General features: G+C 44.0%; 2 protein-coding genes across 5 annotated transcripts; one reads left to right on the top strand and one right to left on the bottom strand.

Annotated features, from left to right (window-relative positions):
• Positions 1-1,235: 1,235 nt before the first annotated feature.
• On the bottom strand, positions 1,236-6,609 carry LOC125767591 (contactin). 2 transcript variants are annotated; one of them, XM_049434370.1, is made up of 4 exons: positions 3,100-6,608; positions 2,294-2,696; positions 2,124-2,207; positions 1,236-1,848 (listed from the first exon to the last, which is right to left on the bottom strand). In XM_049434370.1, the coding sequence occupies exons 1-4, from the start codon at positions 6,466-6,468 to the stop codon at positions 1,754-1,756; spliced, it is 3,951 nt and encodes a 1,316-aa protein (XP_049290327.1). In that variant the 5' UTR covers positions 6,469-6,608; the 3' UTR covers positions 1,236-1,753. The 2 variants fall into 2 exon arrangements, with proteins under 2 accessions (XP_049290327.1, XP_049290412.1); XM_049434455.1 differs by lacking the exon at positions 1,236-1,848 and having other exon boundaries at positions 2,116-2,207; positions 3,100-6,609.
• Positions 6,610-7,408: 799 nt separating this feature from the next.
• Positions 7,409-13,817, top strand: LOC125771965 (dnaJ homolog subfamily A member 1-like). Of its 3 annotated transcripts, none has more exons than XM_049443414.1 (5): positions 7,409-7,657; positions 7,744-7,835; positions 8,332-8,651; positions 8,724-9,513; positions 12,114-13,817. In XM_049443414.1, the coding sequence occupies exons 3-5, from the start codon at positions 8,353-8,355 to the stop codon at positions 12,234-12,236; spliced, it is 1,212 nt and encodes a 403-aa protein (XP_049299371.1). In that variant the 5' UTR covers positions 7,409-7,657; positions 7,744-7,835; positions 8,332-8,352; the 3' UTR covers positions 12,237-13,817. The 3 variants fall into 3 exon arrangements, with proteins under 3 accessions (XP_049299371.1, XP_049299279.1, XP_049299198.1); XM_049443322.1 differs by having other exon boundaries at positions 7,411-7,657; positions 8,324-8,651; XM_049443241.1 differs by having other exon boundaries at positions 7,411-7,835; positions 8,324-8,651.
• The last annotated feature ends 242 nt before the right edge of the window (positions 13,818-14,059 follow it).

The following is a 14,059-nucleotide window of genomic DNA, read 5'->3' as shown; positions in this document are numbered from 1 at the left end:
GTGTGTGTGTGTGTGTAGGTGTCATTCATATGACGAAAGGAAACCCATTTGTAATGTTCGTTTGTAGGAGTTTTAAAAGCTTTAAAAGTAATAGAAATTTCTGCTTAAAGCAAACAATAAAACTACATTTGTATACAGGCCTGTCTCCAAAATTAATTGATGGGCAGACACGCGAAAAAATCTGGTTGCTTTCCTTTGCCTACCGCCTCATCGCATTAGTAAAGGGGTTGCACAATTGGGGATGCTGCATCCCCTAGTAGCGGACGAGGTTTCGGTGCGTCAAACCGCACGCAACAACGCCGTGTTGCGCGACTAGCGCTTATCCGGGGAATGGAAAAAAACATCTATGCACATACATGCCGGCAAATTAATGCTAGTGTAAGCGAAAATCTTTGCCTATTTGTCGTTCGAAACGGCTACCGGAGTAAAGCGAACCGTAAACAGATCCTCAACTCATCTTCGGCTGCTGCGCGAACAACGCAGAGATGTCACGCTTGCACGGACGGTTGCATGCGTTTACCATGCGTGTATGTGTGCAATAGAACAAACGCACGCACGATCTATCACGCACAATCACGCAACTGAGCGTGTTTGTGTGCATGTGGTATAGTTTTTCTTCGCTCTGTTTTATCTCTCTACCTCTGTTTTATCTTGCATGGCTTCTTTGCATGGTTGTTTACGTGTTGCGCTCATCTTCACACACGCCTATCGGGTACGTACGTGGTTTATTACAGCTGTCGTGTAAAAACGACGATTTAAGAACCCTAAATATATCTCCCCCCCACACCTTATTCCTCCCCTACGTTAATTCTCCCTTGTTTCAACCTATCGTATTTGTCACATGCAGTTGATTCGTTTTTGTAGTTAGTTAAATTAAAATTGAAAATTCCAATAACTATAACATTAAATACATTATGCTATCTTTACCGTTTGTTATTTAAGTTTTTATATAAATGACAGGGTTGTAACACGGGTTCACTGACCTGAAAGCATCCGTCAGATGTGCATTTAAAAGTCTCGTCTAGATGCGTATGACGAACTGCCCTAGCATACTATGCAAACGACCATAGAAACACCAACGTGTGAAGCACGCGTTTGCCTACATTTAGGCGCACTTGAAGATGCGTTACAAAGCGTTAGTACAAGGCGTGTGTGAACAGTTTGTGCTATTGATTAGTGTGCAATGTACATCGAAACAAAAGTTACGATTAGAAGCAAAACAATTACGTATTAAGTACCGTTTCCATCGCTCGTATTAGTTTATTTCAGGAGTTTTTTGTTTTCTGTTTGTAAATTAGTAAATTGTAAACATTGTCATCCTCGCTGCGCTTTCACTATGGACGGATCGTCTCTTGCAACACTCTCTCTTTCTCTCTCTCTCTCTCTCTTACTCATCTACGGACGGATGTTGATAATTTTTGTTGTAAATACTTATGCTTCACTATACCTACCGAACACTCAAAATACCATTCTATTTTCCCTTCTTCGTGTCTGTTTCCTGCCTCACCCCCTTTCTCTAGCATGAAATTCTTCCTCCGGCTATATAACTAAATAATCTACACTAAAGCTAGACATCAAGGCTCACTCGCAGGAAGGGCCTGAAGGCAACCGTGTGGATCAATACTCCCTAAACATCACATCCCACACATCGGCCGGGATCGGTCAGGTCACGGGGAGTGTTTTCACCTCGTTTGCGGCGCGGTTTTGCTGTGGAATGGCTGAGAATGCTGGAAATGAGTCCCGCACCGGATGGCTACGGGAGACACAACAATGCGCCCAACAGTGCGATCAGCGTAACGATCGAAACGGACAGATTGGTGGCACTGTTCAGAGGCGTTTGTGTAATGCCTGTAAAAAGAAAAGAACAAAGCGAAACGGTGGAGGGAAGGTTGCTCTCACGGTGCATACAATACATGTTTGAAACTGTTTGTGTATGTATGGGGTGTACGTGTGTGTGTGTGTGTAGATGCGTGCATGGGTGCGAATTATGTGGTAAACACGTATACATTTACATATATTTCAGCATAATGTAATATTGTGCCAATAGAGGTACGCTAATTGTTCTTCGCGGCACAACGCATTTTATGGGGATGTGGAATGAAAAATAGCACTCGATTATTTACCCATCTTGAATTGGATCGGCGGGCTGGACATGCGACCATCTCCTCCATTGCTGTATGCGAGAACACGTAGATTGTAGGATTTGCCTGTGGAGTTAATAGAATGGTTAGCAAATTTAGCTTCCTTCACCGCACATCGTACAGTCGCGCGCGCGCGCGCGCGCCATCCTTACCAGGCGTAAGATTGTCGATATACTTCTCCAGCTTGCGGCCGACCAGCACGACCGTATCGTTCGCGCTAGACATATCCTGATCCATCTCCCAGATGCGTATCTTATAACCTTGCACCGGTTCCTCATCCTGTGACGGTGCGATATAGCGCCAGGTCACCTTGATCGTTGACGGATTAATGCCGAATATCTGTACCGATGAGGGTGGTTTCTGTGGCGCCTTACGATAGGTACGCTCGAGGTAGCGTTCACTTTCCGGTCCTTCGCCAGCGGCATTGTACGCCATCACCTTGACAAAGTAGTACGTGTCCGGCTCGAGACCGACAATGAGCGCCCATGGTCGGGTGGTGCGTGACAGATAGTAAACCGAATCTTCTTCGTTGTGTTCCTTCTTCCAGTATTTGAGCTAAGGAATGGTATCGAGCGGCGGCAAAAAAGAAAATAAATAAGTAAAATTCCAGAGTTTGGTGCTTTTGAAAAAATTCAGCTTCGAATCCGTAGTCGAAACCGAAGTAAACTTCAGAATCGACTCCTAGCTACCTTTGTAGCGATGAGAATAATCATTCTTTCCAATGAGTTGAAACAGACTGAAAGAGGATTAAACTCACTCGCTCACTCTTACTTAATATGTACTAGTGATGGGTAAAATGCTGTTTTGGTTGGAATCGATTCCGGATGATAGAATCGGAATTTGATCCCGGAATCGGAATCGATTCCGGAACCAGAAACGATTCGGAAAACCACCCATCACCAGTATGTACATCTCGAAACTGAATGCAAATGGCCGAAGCGGTCGTCCCAACACTTACCCGATGTCCAATCAGCTTGCCACGGATGGTTTCGCGCGTTTGCGAAACCGGTACCCACGTAACGTTCAGTGCGGTCGAGTTGAAGCTGCGTGCGATCGTTTGCTGCGGTGCCACCTGTGGCATATCCTCCGCGGAGAAGATTTCCACCGGTTCGCTTATCGGTCCGGCACCGAGATCGTTCACCGCCTGTACCTTTACCTCGTACCGTGTGAAGTACTTGTCGGTCGGCACGTGTATGACCGCCTTCCCGGTGTTGCCCTGCCGTTGCAGTTCTTCGCTGGCCCATTCGCGCTGTCCGTGCAGACGATAGAACACACGGTAGTGCACGTTGATGCTGTTCTGCTCATTCGGCTGCAGCGGATCCCAGGTGATGGTAAGATCACCGATCTTACCACCTCCACCACCCACATTGCGGGGCGCAATGTACGGCCGGTCCTTGTTTGTGCTATGCTTCGGTGAGGGTAGGCTGGGCGTACCGAGACCAAGATCGTTAACGGCAACGACCGCAAACTCGTACTCGCACCAGGGTGTCAGATTGGTGACGGTTGCCTGCCGGCGGCCATTGTATCGATCCGCTTCCTGTGCTATCACGTGCATCGACACGTTCGCCCACGTTCGGTTCCAATTTGTACGGCCCAGTATGTTGTAGTAAAGGATCGGCCGCCCATTATCATTACCGTTCGTCCATTCGAGCAGGGCTTCCGTTTTCTTAATGTCAATCACCTTCACCGCACCCGGTGCACCGGGCGGTCCCTGTATGAGTACGGTCGCTCTCGATACGATACGGTTGACGGAAGATTTTGCAACACATTCGTACTCGCCACCATCCACCAGGGTGAGATTGTGCACCTCGAGCGTGTTGTAGTGGATGCGAATGCGTGCACCGTCCGGTGCCGGTCCAATCGGTTGCTGATGGCGTCGCTGCTCATCCTCATCGTCGTACCCGGTCAGCACCTGGCCGTTATGTGTCCAGACGAACGCAACGTCTAGCAACTGATCGTACGTGACGTCACATCGCATAAACAGCATCTCACCGATCTGTTTGATCTGTTTCGGTGGCAGCTGCTCGATAAAGCGTAACTCCTGCAGCACTATCAACCGTGCCTTCGATTCCGCCATACCCTGCGTGTTCGATGCGATACAGGTGTACGTACCCTCATCGTCACGGGACGTCGGCGCGATGTGTAGCGTACCGGTCGGATATATTTTCCGGTGCCCACCACTACCGATCACATTACCATCCTTCTTCCACACAATCTTCGGTGTAGGGGCAGCTTCCGGCTCACAACGGATGGTCGTATTACCGTTCGCAATGCTGTAAATTTCCGACTCGAGCGGATGCTTCTTGAACGATGGTTTCATGCTGAGTACGCGCAGCTGTGCCGCCGAGTAGACGCCTTTCAGCTGGTTAGTCGCCTTACACTGGTACATGCCATTATCCTCCTCCGGGTCGAGATAGTTGATCTTCAGCAGATTGTCCTGCACCGTGTACTTGTCCCGATTGAGCCGTCCACCACCACCATCTTCCTCCATCAGTTCGCCATTTTTGTACCAGGTATAGTTAACGTCCGGCATTGCGTACGCCTCGCACAGGAACGATACCGTACTTTGGAAGTCTTTGGTACGGTCACGCAACGGTATCGTAAAATTCGGTTCCATCTGCACGTTCAGAAAGATGCTCTGTGTGATTGATTTCTTCCCGTTCCGTGCATTACACAGATACTCGCCATTATCGTTCACGGTGGCGTTCTGTATGAGCAGTACACGATTGTAATTCTCCAACCGTGACATCCGGGGTAGATTACCGTTCCGGCGCGTCCAGTTGTACGATGCGACCGGATACCCGTACGTCATACATTCTAGCCGCACATCCTTCCCAGCGAGCGGTACCTTCGGGAACGCTTTCGGGAACGAGTTGGCAAAGATAAGATCCTGATAGTGCGGGGAGGGCGATACAGACAGTTCGAAAAATGGCCCATTTCGGCCCGTATCGCTAACCGTGCTCATTACCGTGCAGGAATAATTCGCCCGATCCATCACCTCGAGCGAGCTGAAGTACAGCGAACCATCGTGGCTGACAAAGACGCGCTGATCTTCGTAGACAAAGTTCGGGAAGTAATTGCGCGACCAGTAAAACTTTACGTCCGGATAATGCTGCGGTTCTTCGCAAACTAACGCTTTGCCCCAATTTTCCTCACCCTTTTCTGGCGCGCGCTGTAGATTGAACTCGAGTATGTAGCCAAAGTTAAGCTGTACACTTTCGGAGATCACCTTGCCGTAGCTGTTCTGGGCGGTACAGTGATACGTGCCCTGATCCAAATTTTGGGACGGTCGGTGTATGATGAGATTACCACCGCTAACGGTGTGTCGTGCGTTTCGTAGTGGATCGATTTGAATGACGGTGAGATTGTCCTTTACGTACTCCTCCTTGTACCAGCTGTAGCGGGGCGTAGGATACCCTCCCGCCAGACAGCTTAGTGTGACGTCACGTGTAATGCTTGCCTTGCCCGTATCGTACGTCGTGTCAACCGGCTGCCGAATAAAGTACGGTCCGCGTGGAATACGTTCCACATCGGTTTGTTCCAGCCCATAGTCAAACTGGCGCCGATCTTCAAGCATCGTGTTCAGATTGTCCGCACTGTACAGTGTGCGGGACTCGCAGATGAACAGGTACTGCTCCTCGCCCGTCACCGGATAGAACTGCCATTTCTCCTTGTGCATGTTAAAGCCGAGCACGAGATAGTTACGGTTGCGGTATCGATCCGACTGATAGAACCGTCTCGGATCGTCCGAATCTTCCTGCTCAATCGTGTTCCGCACGTTCGCACCCTCGAAGTACGACTGAAACTCTTCGTTCGTGTCTGAGGTAAGCAGCTCGTAGTTGATCGCATCCTCGATCGCGATCAGTTGGCTTTTGTCCGCGTTCACCCAGTTGCCTGGTGAAACTTGGCGCGCCGATACGTAATACCGATTCAGCTTGCTCACGTCCCGATCGAGCAGCTTCACCACGAACGAATGCTTCTCGATCGTATCGACGCTCAGCAGCTCGCCCTGGTACGCCTGGCAGATCTTTTGCGCTGCGTACCAGCTCTTGCGCGGTGACTTGTGCACCCGCAGACAGGTGCCACGGAATGCGGTCCAGTGCTCCGGGCAGAAGTAATCCTCCGCACTGCGCAGATCGCCCGTCCGCAGAAAGATATCGTCAACGTTGTTGGGCGTGCGCTGCTGTTGCAGCAGGTAATCGTCAGGTTCGTCGTAGAAGGGATTGTTTCCGCTGCGCAGCAAACCGCTTCCCTGCTGGCCAGCTACCAGCTGCAGCACGGTACCGATCAGTACGATCCGTAAAAATGGGTTAAACAAAGGTGCCATGGTTCTGTGCGCATCCAGCCAACCATTGGGAACACTTTCGGGCGCGGTAATATACAACAACACTCGCGGGATTGGCTTTGTGATGCTGCGACTCACTGCTATGCTATTTGCTGGGTGTGGTTTCACCGTTAATTGTTGTTTCCATTACCGCACGGAAAGGTACGCTCGCGTACACCTTTAACGAGAAGCCATACTGTTGATTTCGAAGATGACAGCTTTGATGACATTTCGATACGAAAAGCGGGTTTGATAAATTAAAATTAAACTGGAAAATTTTGCTCTGTCCAAATTACCTGCACGTTGCATTTATTATCCTTGCTCGAAAAAAAACATGATATTAGACAAACCTCATAAGTTATATGGTTATGTTTAAATATATTAGTTCGTAAAGTATCTCACACGATAGAAATGCAAGTGGCTGTGTCTTCTTAAATTGAGATCGCAGCTGAGAAATGGATTTTGTAATAAAAGACAAGCGCTTTTGCACCCCTGCGTGTAAATCTATACATATATTTACGCAGATTAAAATTAATAGAAAGATAACTACTTTCCAGAAATCCTTTAAAATACCGGGTAAATTGAACAGCTGGAATGAAATGATTTCAACCCAGCGGTAACCATTTGTCAAGAAGGATTGGTTTTCTGGTTTACATCTGTTTACATAGTATATTTTCAAACATTCAAACGTTCGGATGATGTTCCTTCTTTGATGATAATGAAATATTTCTTTTATTTGATCGCTACATCAAGAGCTATTAAGTTTAATTCAATTTTCAGTAAATACTATAACTGCTGGTACATTTTCACATGCTGTGCATAGCCCGGAATGAGAATGTAAAATAATTCGCTCAGTCTCTGACAGCTGTCAGAGCGAAATGGAATGACATATGTGGGGGTAATTATTTGTTGTTTTTTTCATTATTAAATATACATGAAGTTTATGGGGCATTTTTATTAAACATAATACCAAGAGTGTGTTTATGTGTAAAATAGATCTTTAGTTGATACATGTTACATTCAGTTAAATCTGCTAAACATCAATTTACCGAGAAAAATGGTGTCCTTCCACTGACACTATCCAGGTGTGGATGCACACGAAATGTCAGATTGTGTTCTCACGAGTTGCTTCCCATTGTGCCTTGCTGCGTAGAGAACGAGGAAGCTTCCAGAACGATCGAATCATTTAACGGTGCGAGTTTGCATTACGGCAGTGGTTGAAAGGAAAACCCCGACAAATAATCAGCCATTATGCTTGCCCTTATATTATCCTTGTAGTGAAAAGGAATTGGTTTTGCAAGCAGTCAGCGATTACTACTTCGTGTCTTGACGATTCAACGCACCGGCATAATTAAGCACGGACACTTAAGGTAAGTGAAGTTTCGGCAGCAGCAATGTGTACAGCATTTAGCAGAAAACAGCATGAAAGTACTGACTGAGTTTGTTCGAACACGGGGCCAAACAGAATTGGTAAACGCGGAAAATATTTACGACCATCTTTTACCGTCCCGGCGAGAGATTTTTCATCGTTGAGAAGTTATAGTTGTCCTGCTGTTAAAGCTTCATTTGTAGGTTAGACATGTAAGATGCAATCTACAAAACTTGCCACTAATGTAGCCTCACAGAAGACGGACGTTGTTGTAAGCGATTATTGCTAAATTAAACGTAGCAACTTCCTATGATTTACTTAACATATGGCGCCTTTTGCCATTTTGCCATGCAAAACGTAGCGAAGAACGTTCGCGAATGTTTTGCGGGATACTTCCGGGAAAATTGCGTGTGGCGTGTTATGCTGCATCACTGTTTCTTTATTGTGACTCATGTGTTTTCGGCCTGTATTTCTTCTCTTCACCAAAAGCACAACAGCACTGATAAGACAGCAACACAATGGTATTCGAAACGGCATTTTACGACATTCTGGGCGTACAGCCCAACAGCACACCGGAAGAGCTAAAGAAAGCGTACCGAAAGCTGGCACTCAAGTACCATCCGGACAAGAACCCAAATGAAGGAGAAAAGTTTAAACAAATCTCGATGGCGTACGAGGTGTTATCCGATCCGGAGAAAAAAGCCATCTATGATGCAGGCGGTGAGAATGCTATCAAGCAGGGATCCGGTGGGGGCGGTGGCTTCCACAGTCCGATGGATATTTTCCACATGTTCTTTAACGGAGGCTTTACCGGACGGTAAGTGTGTTTGTTTTGTTTTAATGCGTATTCGAATTTTCATTACATACATATATTCTTTTTTTTTATTAGTAAAAGCGAGCGAAAGTCGTCGAATTTAATCCATACGCTAGGCGTTACCCTGGAGGAGCTATACACTGGAACAAAGCGTAAGCTGGTGCTACAGAAGAACGTTATTTGCGAAACATGCGAGGGTATCGGTGGCAAGCGGGGTGCATCGCAGAAATGTGCACCGTGCCGGGGGACGGGTGTGATAACGAAGGTGCAAAAAATCGCCCCCGGGTTGGTGCAGCAGTGCGAGGAACGGTGCCGAAACTGTCGCGGTCTGGGCGAAACGATCGATGACAAGGATCGCTGCAAAGAGTGCAACGGGCGCAAAACGGTACGGGTGCGCAAACTGCTCGAGGTGGAAGTGTTCCAGGGCATGATGGACGAGCAGCGGATCGTGCTGCAGGGCGAAGGTGATCAGGAACCGGACCACCGGCCCGGCGACATTGTCCTGGTGCTGGAGGAAAAACCGCACGCGGTATTTAAGCGCAACGGACAGGATCTGTTAGCGCACGTGGAGCTGCAACTGTCCGAAGCGTTGTGTGGATTCCGGAAGGTAATTAAAACGCTCGATGGGCGTGATATTGTCATCCAGACGTATCCGGGCGAGGTGGTGAAGAATTTCTCAACCAAGTGCGTGATGGGTGAGGGTATGCCATCGTTAAACGTTCCGACGGAGAAAGGACGGCTGATCATACAGTTCGTCGTCACGTTTCCGGATTCCCTGCCGCCGGAGATAGTGCCTGAAATTCGCAAGTGTCTTCCAAACCTACCGCCGGAACCGATTCCCGAAGACTGCGAGGAAGTCGAAATGGTAAGTTTGGTAGCATTAAGTTTGTTAGCGTTTTTAGGCTTTTCATTCACGATTCCTATCAAAATGTACATGAACATCGGTTTAACTGAATTAATTTATTTTACACTTGACACAGGCACGACAATGGCAAATATAAACACTGAGGAATATTTAGACATTAATATATCTTAGGAAGTATAGGATAAATCTTGCAATATCCAGTCGTCTTAATATGAGCGCATAACTAACCTAAAAAAAAGAGAATTGGATTGCGTCTTCAATAGTATCCAACTCGGGATAAAGTGCGCAGACTATACTCGGCAAGATTCTACAGTTGATTCAAAGTGTTTTTTGAATCAATATATTTCACCCTTGCCACAAGCACGACTGATACAGACAATAGAAAATATAAACACTGAGGAACATTTGGACATTAATACATCTTAGGAAGTATAGGATAAATATTGCAATATCCAGTCGTCTTAATATGAGCGCATAACTAACCTCAAAAAAAGAGAATTGGATTGCGTCTTCAATAGTATCCAACTCGGGATAAAGTGCGCAGACTATACTCGGCAAGATTCTACAGTTGATTCAAAGTGCTTTTTTGAATCAATATATTTCACCCTTGCCATAAGCATGACTGATACAGACAATAGCAAATATAAACACTGAGGAAAATTTGGAAATTAATATATCTTAGAAAGTATAGGATAAATAGTGCAATATCCAGTCGTCTCAATATGAGCGCATAACTAACCCAATAAAAAGAGAATTGGATTGCGTCTTCAATAGTATCCAACTCGGGATAAAGTGCGCAGACTATACTCGGCAAGATTCTACAGTTGATTCAACGTGTTTTTTTGAATCAATATATTTCACCCTTGCCACAAGCACGACTGATACAGACAATAGAAAATATAAACACTGAGGAACATTTGGACATTAATACATCTTAGGAAGTATAGGATAAATATTGCAATATCCAGTCGTCTTAATATGAGCGCATAACTAACCTCAAAAAAAGAGATTTGGATTGCGTCTTCAATAGTATCCAACTCGGGATAAAGTGCGCAGACTATACTCGGCAAGATTCTACAGTTGATTCAAAGTGTTTTTTTGAATCAATATATTTCACCCTTGCCACAAGCACGACTGATACAAGCAATAGAAAATATAAACACTGAGGAACATTTGGACATTAATATATCTTAGGAAGTATAGGATAAATTTTGCAATATCCAGTCGTCTTAATATGAGCGCATAACTAACCTCAAAAAAAGAGAATTGGATTGCGTCTTCAATAGTATCCAACTCGGGATAAAGTGCGCAGACTATACTCGGCAAGATTCTACAGTTGATTCAAAGTGTTTTTTTGAATCAATATATTTCACCCTTGTCACAAGCATGACTGATACAGACAATAGCAAATATAAACACTGAGGAACATTTAGACATTAACATATCTTAGGAAGCATAGGATAAATCTTGCAATATCCAGTCGTCTTAATATGAGCGCATAACTAACCTAAAAAAAAGAGAATTGGATTGCGTCTTCAATAGTATCCAACTCGGGAAAAAGTGCGCAGACTATACTCGGCAAGATTCTACAGTTAATTCAAAATGCTTTTTTGAATTAATATATTTCACCCTTGCCACAAGCATGACTGATACAGACAATAGCAAATACAAACACTGAGGAACATTTAGACATTAATATATCTTAGGAAGTATAGGATAAATATTGCAATATCCAGTTGTCTTAGTATGAGCGCATAACTAACCTAAAAAAAAGAGATTTGGATTGCGTCTTCAATAGTATCCAACTCGGGATAAAGTGCGCAGACTATACTCGGCAGGATTCTACAGTTGATTCAAAATGCTTATTTGAATTAATATATTTCACCCTTACCACAAGCACGACTGATACAGACAATAGCAAATACAAACACTGAGGAACATTTAGACATTAATATATCTTAGAAAGTATAGGATAAATATTGCAATATCCAGTCGTCTTAGTATGAGCGCATAACTAACCCAAAAAAAAAAGAGAATTGGATTGCGTCTTCAATAGTATCCAACTCGGGATAAAGTGCGCAGACTATACTCGGCAAGATTCTACAGTTGATTCAAAGTGTTTTTTTGAATCAATATATTTCACCCTTGCCACAAGCACGACTGATACAAGCAATAGAAAATATAAACACTGAGGAACATTTGGACATTAATATATCTTAGGAAGTATAGGATAAATTTTGCAATATCCAGTCGTCTTAATATGAGCGCATAACTAACCTCAAAAAAAGAAAATTGGATTGCGTCTTCAATAGTATCCAACTCGGGATAAAGTGCGCAGACTATACTCGGCAAGATTCTACAGTTGATTCAAAGTGTTTTTTTGAATGAATTTATTTCACCCTTGCCACAAGCATGACTGATACAGCAAATATCACAATACAATAGCATGAAAATAGCAAATATAATGACTGAGGAAAATTTAGACATTAATTTAAGAAATGAGAAAGCCTTATTTTACAAACCAAAAGAATAATAAAACTCTATTAATCTAGCAAATAGGCACATTATTTCATATCCTATCTGTGGTCTTTACTTTGCAGATCGAGTTAACAGAGGAACAATACCAAATGATGAACGATGACGATGAGGATAGTCAGGATTCGGGCCGATTGCCAGGCCACGGAGGCGAACGAGCGCACATGCAGGCTTGCAACTCGAGTTAAAACACACATGCGGTTGGTTTGTTTTTTTTTATATACCATAGCAAATATATTATATAGATGTTTCATGAGATACGTGGAGCTGTCCCTACGATAGACAGTAATATACCAGTATAGTAATCGTAATGATTTGATGTTTCAAATCAGGTTTTGTGTACTCTTTAACAAAACATTGGTTTTAGCTTTCGGTTTATTTTTTATCTTTTTTTTAATTAATGCTTCTATTCCGTTCTATATTTTTGTCGAAGATAATGAAATAATTTAGATCATGATCACGAAGTATTGTAAATCACAACATTTACATACACATCCACATACATGCAAAAGCTGTGTATTTGTAAATAATTGCTCTGTAATTGCTTGCATTTGATGGATAACTTGAAAGGTGTTTTGCAAGTTAGCAAAAATGGAGTCTAGCGCGGCCCTCCATGCACACTATTCTCATTGTATCAAGCGGAAGAAAAGACACACAGCACTTGATAGTCAGTACGCTGTAAACACGATACTATAAAGGAAGGAAGACGTGCACCGCACGCATAGTTACGGTCCGTTGCAGCATCTATTTAGTTTCTTTTTTTTAAATTTAATTTACTTTGCCACACATCTGTCGTCATACTGTTCCTAAACATGCAAACCGAATGAATGAATAGTTGTTTAAAAAAATCGTTTGTTTGCTAGCTACACGGTTTGACCGTTCAAAATGAATTTTAAAATGATAGCTCACCAAGTTTTTTTTCGTGTGTGTGCAAATGATCCTAGCGTTAATGAAAGATCAACAGGTATTAAGACTTTGTTAAGTATAATGTGAAGGAAGTGGAAGGTATCGTGATGTATAACTGTTACTACAGTAACAAATCGAATTACGAAGTCTGCCGTTGGTGAATTGGCCACTCGAAGATTGGTCAATTCTCGCGCTTTCAGTTCAACTCACATCGGACGTTAGGCTTTTCTCTGGATTTCCAAGCCTAGTGTCTAACTGTGGACCGTGTAAAGACGCACGGAATTGTTCGGATTGGGACAAGTAGTCGTTCTTTTTTCACAATCAAAATTCAATTGTGCTGCACATGCGTTTCTTACCTTACCCGTTTATTATACACTTGAATCGGTTTTTTTAACGATATTTTCTGTGTAGTGGCAGGACGCGCATAATAGAATGCTGTGAAAAGATGAGAGATCTTCAGGGAAATATACCATTAAGACAGGGGATAAGAAACGGAATGAAAAAATGATGCATTTCGCTTACGCAGCTGCGATGTATTGTAGATATGCTATTAGTAAGCAATTTGTAATACGCATTCACCACGTAAAGAGCAAATTTATAAAACGGTATGAAGTAATGATACCTGTTACAGTGTGAGCTGCAAACTTTTGAAGACGAGTTGTTAAGTTTGCGGACGGTTTCCAGAAGAGATTCTGTTGCCTATTTCATATCATTTTCTTTTTCTTAAAAATATGGCGTTTAATACAGTGACAATGATAGTGTAAAGAAGATAGATACAAAATGGAAAACAAGTGCTGCTATTATTTAGTTATGACTGCGATCCTGCACGGTACAAGTGTTCGAAATAAATGTCTGACAATGTATCTGTAATGTGGGTTTTGTGTTTGTTGAAAGAATTTGGGGAGGGAGGGGAGTTGAGCATCTTGCCGTTCGTCAGCAAATCTGGGGCAGTGGAAGAGCACGCGTTCGGCTGTTTCTTCTACGGTCACGCACACTGGGCACCTCGAGGAACTCGTGTGCTGGTACTTGTGAAGGTAACTCCTGAAACACCCATGGCCGGTAGAGAATTGAGTCACAAAAAAAATCACTTCTCCATGCCTCCTAT

Source organism: Anopheles funestus, chromosome X (genome assembly GCF_943734845.2).
Source record: "Anopheles funestus chromosome X, idAnoFuneDA-416_04, whole genome shotgun sequence".
Lineage (NCBI taxonomy): Eukaryota > Metazoa > Arthropoda > Insecta > Diptera > Culicidae > Anopheles > Anopheles funestus.
Note: the sequence above shows the minus strand (reverse complement) of the source record. Positions and strands in the feature narration are given on the sequence as shown.